Here is a 16514-nt window from a genome sequence, read left to right as displayed (position 1 = left end):
ACGTTTCCACCTATTCTGATAAGTTTAATTCTCATTTGAAAGAGTTTGAACCTGTCTCCACTACATTCTCAGGCACTGCATTCCAGATCTTAAGCAATCATTGAGATTCTTCATACCTTCAACTATTCACGTAAATCTCTTCTCACTCGAATACCTTCAAAGCTTTCCTAAAGTGTGGTGCCCAGAACTGTTCACAATACTCCAGCTGAGGCTGAACTAGTGTTTTATACAAGTGTGATATAACCACCATGCTCTTGTATTCGATATCTCTAATAATAAAGGTCAGGATACTGTATGCTTATTATTAATGCTCTTTCAACCTCTCCTGTCACTTGTCGAGGCTTATGTACATATAATCCAGTTTCTCTGCTCCTGCACCCCTTTTTAGAGTTGTGTTCTCTGTGTCCATGTTCCTCCTACCAAAATGTATCACTTTATAATTCTCTGCAGTAGAATTCGTCTACCACTTGTCACTCTGCCAACTTGTCCGACCTGTCAAAGTGCTGCACTATCCTCCTCACAGTTTACAGTGCTTGAAATCATGTACAAATTTTGACATTTTGTTCTACACACTAAGGTTTAGATTATTACAATATATATGTACCAGGAAAAACAATGGCCCCAACACTGACCCTTGGGGAATTCCATGACAAAATTTCCTGCAGTCTGAAGAAACGTCCATTAACTACTACTCATGGTTTTGTCTCATCCAACAATTCCATATCCACATTGCTACTGTTCTTTTTATTCCATGAGCTTAGACTTTCCTCAAAAGTCTATTGTGGGGTATTCTGGAAGTCCATGAACACCATGTCACATCATTGCCCTCATCAACTCCCACCAGTACCTCTTCAAAAAGTTTCAAAAATTTATGCAAGATACATTTTTCACCTTAAGATTTCCTAGTTAAGTTGCATTGTGCCTGTGAATATTTATTTTATCCTGTATTGATTTTCCTGATAGATTCCCCAACACAGAAATAAAGCTGACTGGCCTGCACTTACTGGTTCATCTTTACATTTTTTCTGGATCGAGTCTGCAAAATTTGCAATTCTCCAGTCCTCTGGAACCACCCTTGAGTCAAAGGAAGTCAGAAAAATTATGGCCAGTGCCTCTGCAAGTTCCATTCTCACTTAGTGTCCTTAGATGCATCTCATCTGGTCCTGGTGTCTTATCAACTTTTAAGTACAGACAGCCTACCCAATACTTCGTTCTTATCAAGTTCAACCTTTTCTAGTGTCTGAATTTTCCATTCTTTCACTATGGCCTGGGCAACAATTTCCTCCTTGGTAAAGACCGATGCAAAGTCTTTATTTAATATCATAGCTAGGCCCTTACCTCCATGTGTGTATCCCCTTTTTGGTTCCTAACTGGCCCATTCCTTTTATTATCCTTTATTTATAAGCCTATAGAAGGCTTTGGTATACCTCTTTATATTAGCTGTCAGTCTCTTTGTTTCACTTGCTTTTTTTTAACCTCCCCTCTGAACAATTTATTCTTAGTCTGGTTCTCAATTATATTTTCCACCTGACTTTGGTCATATGCACAATGTTGTTTATCTTCATTTCTATCTCCTTAGTCTTATTTCACAGGAACGTTGGATTTGTTTGCCCTGCCTTTTCCTTTCAGGCACCTACTTGTGTGTGAACTATGTATTCTCTGAAGGCCACCTATTATTCACCTTTGTTTTTCCTAGCAACATTTTACTGCAATTTATTCAACTCAGATTTGCTCTTACCCAATTGAAGATGGGTTCTTCCAGGTAATTATTCTTACTCTGGATTGTCCTTTGTCTAGGTCCATAGTCAGCTTAAATATTTTTACTCGTTATGATAAACATTATCATAAATATATTAAACATTACGATAAAATGATCACTGACCCCTAAACATCTCTGACCTACACTTCACCTCCTCCAATCCTACTGTGCGCCATCTTTAAAATCCAGACAAGATTCCCCGCTGGACAGTCAATCAGTAGCACCACCCCCTGCGCATCTAGCCACGCCCTCTGCATATCTGGCCCCGCCGCCTGCACATCCAGCCCCGCCCCCAGCGCAGCTGGCCCCGCCCCGAACGACCAACCACCACACCCCCGCTCCCTGCGCATCCGTTCCCCACCGGTGCACACGCCGCCCCGCCCACGGAAATCAAGCCGCGCCCCCAGTCCGTCTAGCCACACCCCCAAGCCTCCAGCTCCGCCCCTGGGCTTCCAGATCAGCCGCCCGCCTCAAGCACCGCCCCCTTCGCGTCATGGCCCCACCCCATGGACCTCCTGACCCCGCCCACTTGATCCCCAAACTCCGCCCGTGAGCTCTCCGGACGAAGCCCGTAGATCCCACCAACTGGATTCCTAGATCCCGTCCTTGAGCTCCAGTCACAGCCCACTGGATCCGCAGATCCGGCCCCACTGGATCTCTAGACGCCGCGCTTGGGATCCGTGGATCCCGCCTACTGGATCTCCCGATCCCGCCAATTCGGTCATATTGCGGCCATTGGTTGCTCAGCGGAGAGAGATCTATTTGGGAGAGCCTAGTGGTGTTCCCAGCCAATAGGAAGCCGGTTTATTGTGCGGTGGGCTCGGTCCCATGGTAACGGTGAAAGACAGGGCTGGATGTTGAGAGCTGGCGGCATCCTCTGGCCTCAGGCTTTAGCCCTTGGACCGCCGGCCGGCTCTCTGAGAGTGAGTGAAGCCAGGAGCCGCCTGTGGACCGCGGAGCACGATGGTGAGTGAGCTGTACCTGGTCTTCAGGAATGCTGGGGGTGGGGGTGACTGCGCTGGGCTGGGCTGCAGTGCACTGCACACAGGCGGGAGCCTGCAGTTTGCGGAGGCCCTGCTCCTACTAAGCAGCTGCAGGGCTCGGGTAGGCTGCCCTGACCTGGTGAGGGTACAGAAACCAAGAGAGCTCGCAGGGTGCTGTCCCCATCAACACAGCTACTGCTCTCGGTCCTGGAAACTCTCAGCTTTGCGAATGCATCCTTCAGTCAGAGCACCGGGAATGAATGAGCTGGATAAATGAATGTGGAAACACGAGAGATGACCGTCCCGTGGTTTGTTTTGTCCTGGATGGTGTTACTTTTTTTTTGGGGGTTGTGACGTGGTGCTGCTGTTGCACCATTTCAATAAGTAAGGATTCAGAAATAAAAGCAGGAAATGCTGGAACTTGTGAACCAGTATCTGTGGAGCGAGACGCTGTAAACATTGCAGACGGAGGGTTTGTTGTTCTTTCATGAACTCATGTTGATGTGGGAGAGGCTTTGAGGGGTCATTTAGTGGATCAGAGTCAGTATGCTGCTTTGTAGCTATGGTATTGATATAACTGGCCCAGTTGAGTTTATGCTCAATGGTGATGTCCAAGATGTTGATGGTGCTGCTGAAGGTCAGGAGAAGGTTATTTTCCTTTGTGAAGGTTGCCATAATTTGGCACTGATGTTGTGTGAATGTTATCTGCTAAATTTCCAATCGAGGATGTTATTTAAGTCCTTTTGTAGGCAAACCTGCATCTGTTATGAATGAACTGAACATTGTAATTGCCAGTGAAATATCTGGAAGATTTCCTTCCTCTGTGCTGTAAGTGCCAAGAAATTATTGAATATTTAAATAACTTGTGACATAGAAGTCTTTCTCTTTCTTCTGCAATTATGCCATGCTTCTTGGTGTACACTGATACTGATGGAATGTTAATCTGATTGTTGTATGGTTCACAGTTTCACTTGTTTTTGAGCTAGCCATAAAGATACCACAAAAAAGTCTTCTATCTGGAATTTGAGTGTATAAGGTTTGTTGAATTACCTAGCAACTGCATTATGTTCACTTTTTCATCATAATTTTACTGAAGCATTAACAGAGATAATGAAGATGAAGATGATTTTTATGGTTGCACCAGGTATGTTTTGCTTTGAAAAGTGCAAAAGAGTTACCTTAAAAAAAGTTCCTCATAAAATTTGGTAGGTCTTGACGTTATTGACAGTGTACTTTGCTTGTCATCTGGAGGAATTGATTTCTCTCCGTGTTACTGCTGTCACCAAGGAAACATTCAAACAGGGTTGAGTGTGATATGTTTGTACTGTGTCTACCTGAACTTGCAAAACTCTTGATGCTTTATCTGAAGAGAGTGGGAGCAGTATTATGCTCTGGTAAAGTAGGGATAATGCAAGGTCCGTTCCTGGTAACGAATGCTGCAGTACTCCTATTGAGAACTTAACACCAGAATTGCATTAGACAACATTTGGTTGTTATAGCTTTTCCAATAGTCTTTATGTGGTAGCTCTTGCCTTTTTGATTAGAAAGTGGGTTCATACCTCAATCTAGAACTTTGGAGCATGTGGAATAAGGATCTCTAATTTATATCAATCAAAGGGGCCTTACTTTAATGTTTAATTCAGAAAGTGCCATATCCAGTAGTGCACCATCTCCCTGATATTGCGCTGTTTGGAGATTCATACACAGGAATGTAGTCTTGGAGTCCTTCTGGTCAATCGTCTTTTGAATTTCTAATATGTCACCGTCTTTTCTGAGTTCATTTCCAACACTAACCATTCCATACTGGGCCACTATAACTGATCTGATCCCTGTTTAATTAGTGTGTTTATTTTTGCTTTTGTGAATTTGGTAAAATAACATTTTGAATGTCTTCCTTTCAATGTAACTAGTGAACTGGATCTCCATTATAACATTGTACTTGCTGTTTCTTTGTTAGTTAGGTGCCAGAAATATGCAGCAACCCATTACTCTGATTAGGAGCCTGCAAACCAATTATTACAGTGATATTGTCATATGCCAGGGAAGAGTTCCCCCAGCCCTCACCCCTGTCACATATACAGGAGACATCAGCTAAAACTATATCTTTCCAAGGTTGCATCCTTTCCTACTTGGCCTGTTCGGCCAATGTTATCATATCCTTTAGAATTTAGAGTTATTGGGAGCTGAATGGGAAAATCTCTTTGTGGATTGGGCCTTCCAAAAAACATGATCCAAATCAACCCACCATCTCTCAGGCCTGCTCAGGTTCTGCTGGTCTCATATACTTTTGTTCAAAGCTACCACAGTAAATTCTCTCCTCTTGAAGCTTTCACAACTTGATACACCTGCACTGACCCAAAGTAGACTGTGTCTTTTTTTTAATCATTAGACAACTGAGGTAAAGTGTTGAGCTCTTGCTGGGCATGAATCGGATACTGTGAATCCCTTGTTCAAGATTTGAAAACTTCTTGCTAAAATGTGGTGGACACACACTTTTCTTATTGTATGCCTCCCTATCACCATCAAACTCAACCTAGTCTTGTTTAATGCTGAACCCTATATTCTAGTCACTGTCCCCTAGGTAATACCTTTGCTATTATATAGCTTCCTCATCATTTGTACAATGGATATTGTCTTCATTGCATTGGGCAGAGCTGAAACAGGGTGATGTGCTGTAATATGATGTACTCGTTATCAGTGCTCCAAGCCTTTGGACAAATAACAATGTGAGAGGAAAGGCCAGAGGAGGAAAGATCATAAAGTAGCCTCAGTTGGCTTGAGTGTGATGCAGATAACACCCCCAACAGCTCAGGTTTAGTTTTGTACCGGCTGTCATAGTTTTATGGAGGCCTGCTTCCTTGTATTGCTTCATGCTCAACTGTCAAGCTACGTAACCTATTGTCTTTCTCTAATGGAGAGAGATGTCTCTAGCCCTTTTGTACTGTGGCTAATGATCCTGCCTGAATAACATTTGGAGATAGAGATGTTGGAGATCAGAGATGATATCTTTTGTACATTAGATATGCTGGGATGCACAGCACAGAAACTGGCCAATATTCATGCTCCACTTGAACATTCTGTTGTCTTTCTCTATTAGCAAAATCTTCCATTAGTTTTCCCTCATTAGCTCATCTAGCTTCCCATTAAATGCTTTTATGCTATTTGCTTCAACCATACCTTGTGGCATCAGCAGTAGGGAAAATACTGGAGACTATTATAAAAGACGTGATAACAGGACACTTAGAAAATCCAACAGGATTGCATGGCGGCGTGGGGGCTCAGTGGTTAGCACTGCTGCCTAACAGTGCCAGGGACCCGGGTTCAATTCCACCCTCTGGTGACTGTCTGTGTGGAGTTTGCACATTGTCCCTGTGTCTGCGTGGGTTTCCTCCAGGTGCTTTGGTTTCCTCCTATTATCCAGGTTAGGTGGATTGGCCATGCTAAATTTCCCTTAGTGTTCAGGGATATATAGAATAGGTGTGTTATTGGGGGAATGGGTCTGGGTGGGATGTTCTGAGAGTTGGTGTGGACTTGTTGGGCCCAAGAGCCTGTTTCTACACTGTAGGGATTCTATGAAAGTCAGCGTGGATTAATGAAAGGGAAATTGTGTTTGACAAACCTATTGGCATATGTTTTTGAGGGTACATTGTAGAATAGATGAGGGAGAACTAGTAGATGTGGTGAATTTGGATTTTCAGAAAGCTTTTGGTAAAAGTCCAGTATAAGAGTTTAATGTACCAAATTAAGCACAAGGTTTGGGGGTTAATATACTGGTATGGATTGATCCTAAAAAAGAATAGGATAAAGATCAGTATGTGTTGTCAATTAGATCTATTCTTTTTACAGCAGGATTTTTGTAAAATGGAGCTTTATTGTTTGTTATTGAAATGGCTAATGTATCACTAAACCAATGTGATACGTTATTGCGTTCAATTTTGTGAAGAGTAGAGAGCAGTAACTTAAGTATGTACCTGTTTTTCATAAGCTTGTAAAGTTTGGTGATTTAGTTTTATGATAGTCACTTTTTAAAAAGAAATGTTTGTTTTACTAGATCCGTATTGCTGCTTTAAATGACACCACAGTAGTGGAAGACTACGAGGAATCCTTCAAGAGCCACAAAACTCAAACAAAAGAGGCTCAGGTTTGTACCATTGTTTGACATTGTGTATTGTCACAGTCCAGTTGAGATCAACTAAGCACAAACTGAGGACAAAATTCCTCGATCTTCCTGGCTATTGGCACCCTTTTATATCAAGTTACCTGGGGATCTCCCGCAAGCAGTTATTATTTTTTAATTGAAGGTGTGATCATATCGTGTCCTCGTTGTCCAGGCTCTAACTTGAAGTAATTAAACTAACACATGTTTCTCCAACGTAGGAAGCCGAAGCATTTTCTTTGTACCACAAAGCTTTAGATCTGCAAAAACATGATCGCTATGAAGAATCTGCAAAGGCCTATCATGAACTCTTGAATACACAGCTGCTGAAAGAGGTGAGCATGTATAAGATTTAGTTGGTCCATCCCTTTTTATGCTCAATATAATGTCTTTGCAGTTAAAATAAAATATTTGACTAGTTGAATTGAAATGTCTGTATTGAGTGCTGCACATCAGTCAACTTTGTTAAGAAATCATAAATTGGGTATTTATTATGTTCCCTCGCAACTGTTCTTTTTAGTGGACCTAGGCATGCTATTTTGTTCTATATTTGCAGTATTACTTTCATACTTTTGAGTGGCATAATGCATGATCCATTGTAGATTAAGATTTGGTGTTCTGCAACAATGGTAGCCATACCTTTGGTGTGAGTTGATGTGTGCAAGTGCTGACAATTAAGACCCTGCTCAGGAAAATTCCTTACGTCCTAATTGTATACCAAATTACCTAATTACCTGGGAGTAACCATTGATCAGAAACTGAATTGGATTCACTATATAAATACTGTGGCTACAAAAGCATGTCAGAGAGTAGGAATACTGCAGTGAATAATTTACCTCCTGTCTCCCAAAAGTCTGTCCGCCATCTAGAAGGCATAAATCGGGAGTGTGATGGAATACATCCCACTTGCCTGGATGAGTGTAGTTTCAGCAACACTTAAGGTTGATCCCATCCAGGGCAAAACAGTCTGCTTCATTGGCACCACATCCACAAACATTCACTCCCTCCACCACTGGTTTTCAGTAGCAACAGGGTGTACCATCTACAAGATGCGCTGCAGAAATTCATCAAAGCTCCTTTGACAGCATCTTCCAAACCCATGACTGCAATCGTTTAAGAAAAACAAAAGCAACAGATTTATTAGACCATCACCATCTGCAAATTGTATTCCAAGCCACTCAGCATCCTGCATTGGGAATATATCACCCTTAGTTCAGCATTGTTGGGTCAAAATCCTGGAACCCACCCCCAACAATAGCATTTTGGAAGAACAATAAATGATAGCCAAGCCAGTGATGGCCACATTCCATTAATGAATGAATGAATTAACTAAAAATAACACAGCGTCCATTTTTACAAGTGAATGGATTAACACTTGCAATCTGGAAACAATAAGCTTATTTCCAGATGGGGTGAAGGAATAAGCTGTGTGGAATGAGTGTTGATCATCTTGAGTGGTAATGCAATAACTTCATATAAACGTTTGGAAAGTATTGCATCACACTCCTGGTTTATGCTTTATTGATGCAGGAGTGCTTTGCGGTATCCAAAAGGGTAAGCAGCTCGCTATGGAATACCTGGCCTCTGACCTACTGTAATAGACATGATGTTTATCGTGTTTTTTGATGAAAGCACCAAACACAATGTTCACATTGGGGGCCCCAGCAATAGTTGTGCAATTGAATGTTAAGAAAATAAGCATCTCTGCAATACTTGTGCACCGTAGTCACTCTTGTATTCATAGATCATGGAATCCTACAGTGTGGAAACAGGCCATTCAGCCCATTGAGTCCACACTGACCCTCTGAAAAGCATCCCACCCAAACTCACCCCTGTAACTCTGCATTTCCCAAGGCTAATCCCCTATAGGGCAACTTAGCACTGCCAATCCACCTAACCTGCAGATCTTTGGATTGTGGAAGGAAACCGGAGCACACGGAGGAAACCCATGCAGATATCGGGAGAATGTGCAAATTCCACACAGACAGTCGTCCAAGGCTGGAATCGAACTCAGGTCCCTGGTGCTGTGAGGCAGCAGTGCTAACCACTGAGCCACTGTGCTGCCCCACAGGGAAGCACAGCAGCCAATTTGTAAACACAAAACTCCCACAAGCATTACTGTGATAATGACCACTGCTGTTCTTTGAAATAATGGTGTAACATGTTTCACATCCTTCGAGAAGAGTCATTCTAGGTTTGAAGTATTAACTATGCTCCTCTCTCCTTAGATGCTGTCAGACCTACTGAGTTATAGAATTGTAGAGATATACAGCACGGAAACTGACCCTTCAGTCCATCTTGTCCATGCTGGCCAGATATCCTATATAAGTCTAGTCTCATTTGCCAGCATTTGGCCCATGTCCCTCTAATCCCTTTCTATTCATATATCCATCTAGAAACCTTTTAAATGTTGTAATCATATCAGCCTCCACCACTTCCTCTGGCAGCTCATTCCATATGTGCATCACCCTCTGTGTGAAAAAGTTGCCCATTTGGTACCTTTTATAATCTTTCCCCTCTTTCTTTCACCTTAAACCTATGCCCTCTAGTTTTGCGCACCCCCCCCCCCCCCCGGAAAAAGATCTTGCCTATTTACCCTATCCATGCCCCTCAATACAGTCACCCCTCAGCCTCTGATGCTCCGGGGAAAATAGCCCCAGCCTATTCAGCCTCCCTATAGCTCAAACCCTCCAACCCTTGCAATATCCTTCTAAATCTTTTCTGAGCCATTTCAAGTTTCATGACATCCTTCCTTTAGCAGGGTGACTAGAATTGCACGCAATACTCCAAAAGTGGCTGAACCAATGTCCTGTACAGCCACAACATCACTTCCCAACTCCTATACTCAATGCACTGATTAATAAAAAGGCAAGCGTAACAAACCCTTTCTTCACTATCCTGTCTACCTGTGATTCCACTTTCAAGGAACTATGAACCTGGACTCCAAGGTCTCTTTGTTTAGCCACACTCCCCAAGACCTTACCATTAAGTGTACAAGTCCTGCCCTGATCTGCCTTTCCAAAATGCAGCACATCAATTTATCTAAATTAAACTCCATCTGCCACTCCTCAGCCCATTGGCTGATATGATCAAGATCCCGTTGTACTTTGAGATAACCTTCACTGTCCACTACACCTCCAATTTTAGTGTCATCTGCAAACTTATTAACCATACCTCCTATGTTCACGTCCACATCATTTATAATAATGACAAAAAGCAGTAGACCCAGCGTCGATCCTTGTGGCACACCCAGTATTCACTATGATAAAAGCAGTGTTATCTTGGCCTGTCTTAACATATTGAATTCTCTGTAAAATTCAACTCATGCAGAACTCTGTTCATATCCTATCCTGCATCAAGTTGCACTCACTGTTATCTCTGTGCTCATGTTCCTATATTGGTTCTTGGTCCCCCAACATCTCAGATTTAAAGTTATCTTTCTCTGATCTTAGAATTCTTCCTCTTTCCTCTAGCCTGTTGTGCAGTCTCTTTCTTTGCCCTAACATTGGTGACCATGTGTTTGGCTGATTAAGCTTTACAATCTGAAGTTTCTTCTCTTAAACCTTTCTTAAACTCCTTCCCCTTTCTTAAGTCTCATCTTTTAACTAAGCTTGAGTCACCCTCCTAATATCCTGTCTCACTGTTGTTTTTTAATCCATTTTTATATTTGAGCAGATGTGTAAATACTACTTTTGATATTTCTCATGTTTTGATCTTTGTGGTTTATCATTCAAGGCATTTCATAGGATCTGCCTTTTGTTTGGAATTGGTAGTCGCTAACATAACAAACACGAATCACTTCACTTCGGTGGGATTTTACATGCTGAATGGCCTCTTTCTGCACTGTCGAGATTCTATGATCCTATTCCATGATTCTTCACAAGTGTTAAGCTTTGGAATGGTTTTCGTCTGCTTACTGGCAGCCATCTATTCTCTCATTGCAATCTGCATGTTGTAATGCTGTGTTAACTTGCAGGCTGTTCTATCGGGTGATGAGAATGAAGGTTTAAAGCACCCTGGATTGATGCTGAAGTATTCCACGTATAAAAACCTGGCCAGTTTAGCATCCCAGAAAGATGACCCAAGTACAGCAATGGAATTTTACCTGGAGGTAAGAAACAAAATATATCAATTTAAAAAAGATCTTGTGCAGGGACTCAACAGTTGATGTGAGAATCATTTTGAAAAGGTTTAAGACTTTACCAGATTTGAAACTGTTGAATGGTAATAGTTTGAATTTGTTTTGGCAACCAGCTCAGGGGTTTTTTAAGTGGTCTAATTATGATTGTTGGTGTTTAAATTAAAAGAAGCCGATAAGGTTGGCATTTCCTTTTTGACCTTGTTTTCCCTGGTTCCTCAGATGTTCCACTGTTCTCCTGCTGGTTTCATACGCTTTTGGCTCATTCCCCCTTACTGTTCATTCTCCTGCTTGTGCAGTACTTTTCTACATATCACTTTCTATATTGTTTGCTCCGCTTTGTAGGCGTGGCGTGGAGGCTGGAGCAGATCAGCCTTTCCATGCATTGCACTTGGTCAGGCAATTTGTCCCAACGTAGTGACATTCGTAACAGTTTGAGGAACAGTGATTACATGAAGCAAAATGCCACCTATTGAACCATGCACCATATCTTTAGTTCCCTGGAGCTAAATTCACTTAGTCCCCATTCATACACTCGTCAATCCAACTCTTTATTTGTAACGATTCTCTTTCACAGGCTGTAATGTTGGATTCTACAGATGTAAACCTCTGGTATAAAATAGGAAGAGTAGCCCTGAGGCTAATTCGAGTTCCACTAGCCCGCCATGCTTTTGAAGAAGGACTCAAGTGCAATGCAGATCACTGGCCATGTCTGGATAATCTTATCACTGTGTTGTACACACTTAGTGATTACACCAGTAAGTTGAAATGTCCTCAATTCATAGAAAGTAGTTTTGTATGGGATTACCAGCTGCACCCTGTGCAATTGAATCAAGATTTGATGCTGCTGATTAGAACTGCACAGTGTAATTGTAGTGACATTTGCTGAAATATGTGGATATCCAAAAGAGTGTGGGCTTGAGTTTTGAATGTGATGAAATCTATGGTCTATTTGTCAGCCAACATTGTCCAGGCCTGCTTACAAATAATGATCACTTGGTTAAAAGTACTTTGCTGCTGAGCCCTGTGAAATGACACAGCAGGCCTTTCTCTAAGAAGACACTGTGTTTGGAGGGAAAGTATTTCAGCGGTACGTTGAAACCTGTTAGTTGTGCAAAGAGAGAAAGAGAAACAAGAAAAACAAAATTTATTGTAACATTTTTTTTTGTTAAATTTGATTTATTTTTTTTCTCGTTCAAATTTCACAAGTCATCCAGCAGTCAAAAGGTTTTTTCCTGTCTGAACTGTTTCGTCACAGTCGCATTTCTGATGAACTGTCAGTCACACTTTTCAGTTTTTCTGTTTATTTTACTTATTCTGAGTACTCCATAGTCAGTGTTGTTGATTTAATTTTTAAGATCTCTGAAGTATACATTGAACCTGCAGAAGCATTGTGGGAAATACCTTCAATTATTTTGAATAAAGTGTGTTATTGTAACTTAATTATTTTAAAATATTAAAACTTGATTTTGATAAATTTCTGTCTGATCCCAATTCCTAACACTTCACAGCCTGAGCTCTTCCACCACTTGTCATGTCTGCAGCTCAATTTTCTAACATCTGCTCATTCTTTCTTCCCTTACTTGTTCTTATCTTGTTTTCTGCTTCCTGCCCTGAACTTGTTCCCTGGGCATTGAGATCTTAACTCAAGGATCTGTTGTTGACTTGTTTAGAAATTCTTTCACTGGTGATGGCCTCCTTTCCACTTAGTCACTTTTCAAAAATTCTTTCACCGCATAAGGCTGGCCAGGTCAGCATTCATTGTCCATTCCTAATTGCCTCAGACATTGCAGCGAGTGACCTTTTCATTTGAAGTGCTGTAGTCCATGTGGTGTAGGTACACCCACAGTGCTGTTAGGGAGGGAATTCTAGGATTTTGACTTAGTGAACTGAGTATTTTCCTCCTTGTAATGTCTGACCCTTGGGTTTTATATATAGTCAAAGAAAAGTTTAGATTGAACAAAGCTAATGTTATGCTGGAGTCCTTACAGCGTAATAAGATTAAACTTTTTTGTGGAATTTGTACTAAACCCAAAAGAGTGTTGTACCTAGATTTCTGGCCTCAAGCAAATTATTTTATGCAGTAATCTGAATGGAGTGGGTTGATTGTCTTCATGAGCATTTCTAGATTAAGCTCTGGAGAAAGTTTAATTGTATTTCAAGTGTAAGCTAAAATGGTGTGTGGCTAATCACACAACTCGGTGGAATTTCTTGAATATCTTTTTGTTACAAGTCAGTATACTCACCAAAAGATTATTTGGAGACATAGAGGTAGAGGTCTACAGCACAGAAAAAGACCCTTCAGCCCATCAAGTCTGCACCAGTAAAAAAACAAACACTAAGCTATCATAATCCCACTTTCAGGCACTTTCAAACCCTTGTACACCCTCGCAACACAAGAGCACATCTAAATGCTACTTAAATGTTATGAGGGGATTTCTGCTTCTACCATCCTTATAAGCAGTGAGTTCCAAATTCCGACCACCCTGTGGGTGCAAACATTCCTCCTCATATCCTCGCTAAACTTGCTATCCTTTTAACTTCCATTTAAGTCTCCTGGTCAATGATCCCTCCACTTAGTGGAAAATTCCCTTCCTGTTTATCCGATCAATGCTTCCAAAATTTTATACATCTCCATCTTGTCACCCCTCCCCCATCTCTTCTGCTCCAAGAAAAACAAGATCACTGTATCCAATGTCTTTTCATATCTAAAACTTTCCATTTGTGAAAAGAATTCTTGTTTAGACGCAAGAACACGTGGCTTGTTTCTTACAAGTTAAGGAATTTGTTCCTGCATGATTTTAAAAAATCAATTGTTTTTGGCCTTGCTAGGTGATGATTATATGCCCTGTGGGTGTTTCGACTTTAGTTTGCCTCACTCAAAATCCCATTTATATATCACTAGTAAACAGTTTGAGACAGAAGAGTAATATCTATGCAGCTCAAAGCTAGTTGTTTTCTTACAAAAAACCTGGATTTTTCGTGGTGCCAGTTTAATTGAAATTGGTGGCAGCTTGTGCTGTGTGCTGTTATATAAGAAATTCAGAAGTTGTTGCTATTGATTCTGTACCCCTGCATAGGGCTTGCAGTTGAAATCCTGGCAGGTGGGAATGTTAGTAATGCACGATTTCTTGTGGGCATTCACTTTTTCTGGTCTGAGTTTTATTGTAGAAACTATCAGGAAAAAAATGTTATTGAATGCGGTTAATGGGACTTTGAACAATATACCATAATTATTATCTTTGGCCCAGAAAAGCTAATTTTATATTTATGGAGGGCCAAATTTCTCCATTATGATAATTCTCTAGGTTTTTAATCCAGTATTTTAAATTAGTTTTTACGTTTAAATTACTTTAATCCATGTAGATTTTGCTGTCAGTTAAATGATTTAAAAAGTGAAGGACAAACAGTATATTTTCCTTTATGGTTTGTTGTCTGTGACAACTTTTCATTGTGATTTGATCCTCAGCCTGTTTGATGGCATTTCTTGCTGGATGTTCACTGTTTCCTACAGTTGATTTGCAACTCAGATTAATGTGAGGAAAAGTGAAATTGCACTGTAAAACTTTTTTTTTGTAGGCAGCTTTCTTTGAAGTCAGTTGTGAATGCTGTCACTTAGCTGCAGATTATAAGGTGCAGACTATTTTCTTTAAAGTATGTACTGAGCTTTCTTTTTATTATTTGTTCACGAAATGTGGGTATTGCTGGCTAGGTCAACATTTATTGCCTGCCCTTATTTGCCCAGATGTCAGTTAACAGTCAATCACACTATCACCAAGGTAGATGAATATTGGTCAGTTCTGTGAAGTTTCTTTTTAAAGAAAGGTCTGAAAGTCAGTTTGGAACAGTGATCAAACTATGTCAGTTCTAAGAAAGCGCATGGTTGCAGCTGAATGCCTAGCAGGACCGCTGTAGCGTTCATGGAAAAGATAGGCAGAGTAAATGCACTAAGGCAAGTAATTTAGTTTTGACTGCAGGACAGAAGGTTAAAACTTTTAGTTCTGAAGAATTTAGAGTTCAATTAAGAAGATAGAGTAGTTTCACCCAGCGGGAGAATTGAATCAGTCCAGGGGAAGTAGTCTCTCAACAGAATTGGTTTCTACTCTGGATAGAAACCAAGTTCAGAATTGAGTGGTTTGTATCAACAGACTTGAAAAGAAACTTTGTTTTGTTTTTGAAAATATCTCAGCAGTCAAAGGGAAAGAAACTGGAAAATATCAGTTTAAAAACTATAGTGACATTTATCTGTAATGGACAGTTACAGGTTGAAATGTTTTGATATTTGTGATAAGGTTGTTCTAACCAACTTCTGTGTATAGCTTTGTTTGTTTTCTTCTTTTTGTTATAAACTTATGTTCTGTTATTAACACAAAATCTGCAGCCTCCCGTGAATGTGTCTCGGTGGCTATCCACTGCATTAACTAAACGCCAACATTTGAAATATAATCTATTATGATAGCTTTTAATCTAAGATCTGACTTGTCCACTATTAACATCTTCTGCGATCATAACAAGTGACATAAAAGATTGAGGGGCTTAGATATATTGTAATTGTAGGTGGAACTCCTTGTGCTCAAAACTGCAAGATCTTTTAAGCCACATGATTGATTTCTGCCCAGAATACTGGAGAGGCGCTGGCACTCTGCATGCTGCTGCTGTTTTTGCCTCCGATGTAGGATTTGGCATGAAACTGAGAGGAGCATTTTACAATTGCTGGAACTGTCTCAAACTGCAGAATAAATCCCAAACGTTATGATCTTTATAAGGGCAGTTTGGCAGATTTGATCTTTCCTCCTGCTGGTGAATACTTAGTATCTCTGCTTTAGAGATTGTTCAAAACAGACAGGCATTATGACCTATGCAGAAGCTTTAATATGGATTTTGAAGGCCGCTTCTGAAGCTAATTAAGTTATGATAGATGTTGATGAATATGTTGATAGTGGCAGCTTAATAAACAAATTTCATACATAATTAGAAAAAGCACCAAAATTACATTGGTTTTCTCTATTTCAGATTGTCTGTATTATATCTGTAAAGCTTTAGAGAAGGACTGTCGGTACAGCAAGGGTTTAGTTTTGAAAGAGAAGATTTTTGAAGAACAGCCTTGTTTGCGAAAAGACTCATTCCGTATGTTCTTGAAATGGTAAGTTTTTAACCTGTTACTATACAGCCCTAATATGGTTTGGCACTATGTATTTGTCTTTCTATTCTTGCCAGTAGTAGCCAAGAAAATTGTAGTCTGCACCATAATAAATCTATTTTTAGCATTGAGGTCAGCCTTTGATAATTATCCTTTTGAGAGCCATAAATCTGAAAGTTTTATGCCTGTACGTATGGAAAAGATGCTGAAAAATCATCAAATTTCTAAGTTCAGGTAGCAAACTGTACAACCTGAAAGGGAAGATGGGAAATGAATATTGGGGATTGGCTGAAAAAGAGGCAAAAGGGCAGCAAATGGATGGAACTGAGTGCAGGTAA

General features: G+C 40.6%; 1 protein-coding gene across 3 annotated transcripts in view; it reads left to right on the top strand.

The window, feature by feature from the left end:
* Positions 1-2319: 2319 nt before the first annotated feature.
* cabin1 (calcineurin binding protein 1) overlaps positions 2320-16514 on the top strand; it is a 404357-nt gene continuing 390162 nt past the window's right edge. For all 3 annotated transcript variants that reach the window (XM_048611391.1, XM_048611392.1, XM_048611390.1), the window contains exons 1-6: positions 2320-2725; positions 6794-6883; positions 7120-7233; positions 10875-11009; positions 11614-11794; positions 16050-16179. In XM_048611391.1, coding sequence (XP_048467348.1) covers positions 2723-2725; positions 6794-6883; positions 7120-7233; positions 10875-11009; positions 11614-11794; positions 16050-16179 — 653 coding nt within the window. In that variant the 5' untranslated portion in view covers positions 2320-2722. The remainder of the gene's footprint in view (positions 2726-6793; positions 6884-7119; positions 7234-10874; positions 11010-11613; positions 11795-16049; positions 16180-16514) is intronic.

Source organism: Rhincodon typus, chromosome 24, assembly GCF_021869965.1.
Source record: "Rhincodon typus isolate 14 chromosome 24, sRhiTyp1.1, whole genome shotgun sequence".
Lineage (NCBI taxonomy): Eukaryota > Metazoa > Chordata > Chondrichthyes > Orectolobiformes > Rhincodontidae > Rhincodon > Rhincodon typus.
This window is presented reverse-complemented; position numbering and strand designations above follow the sequence as displayed.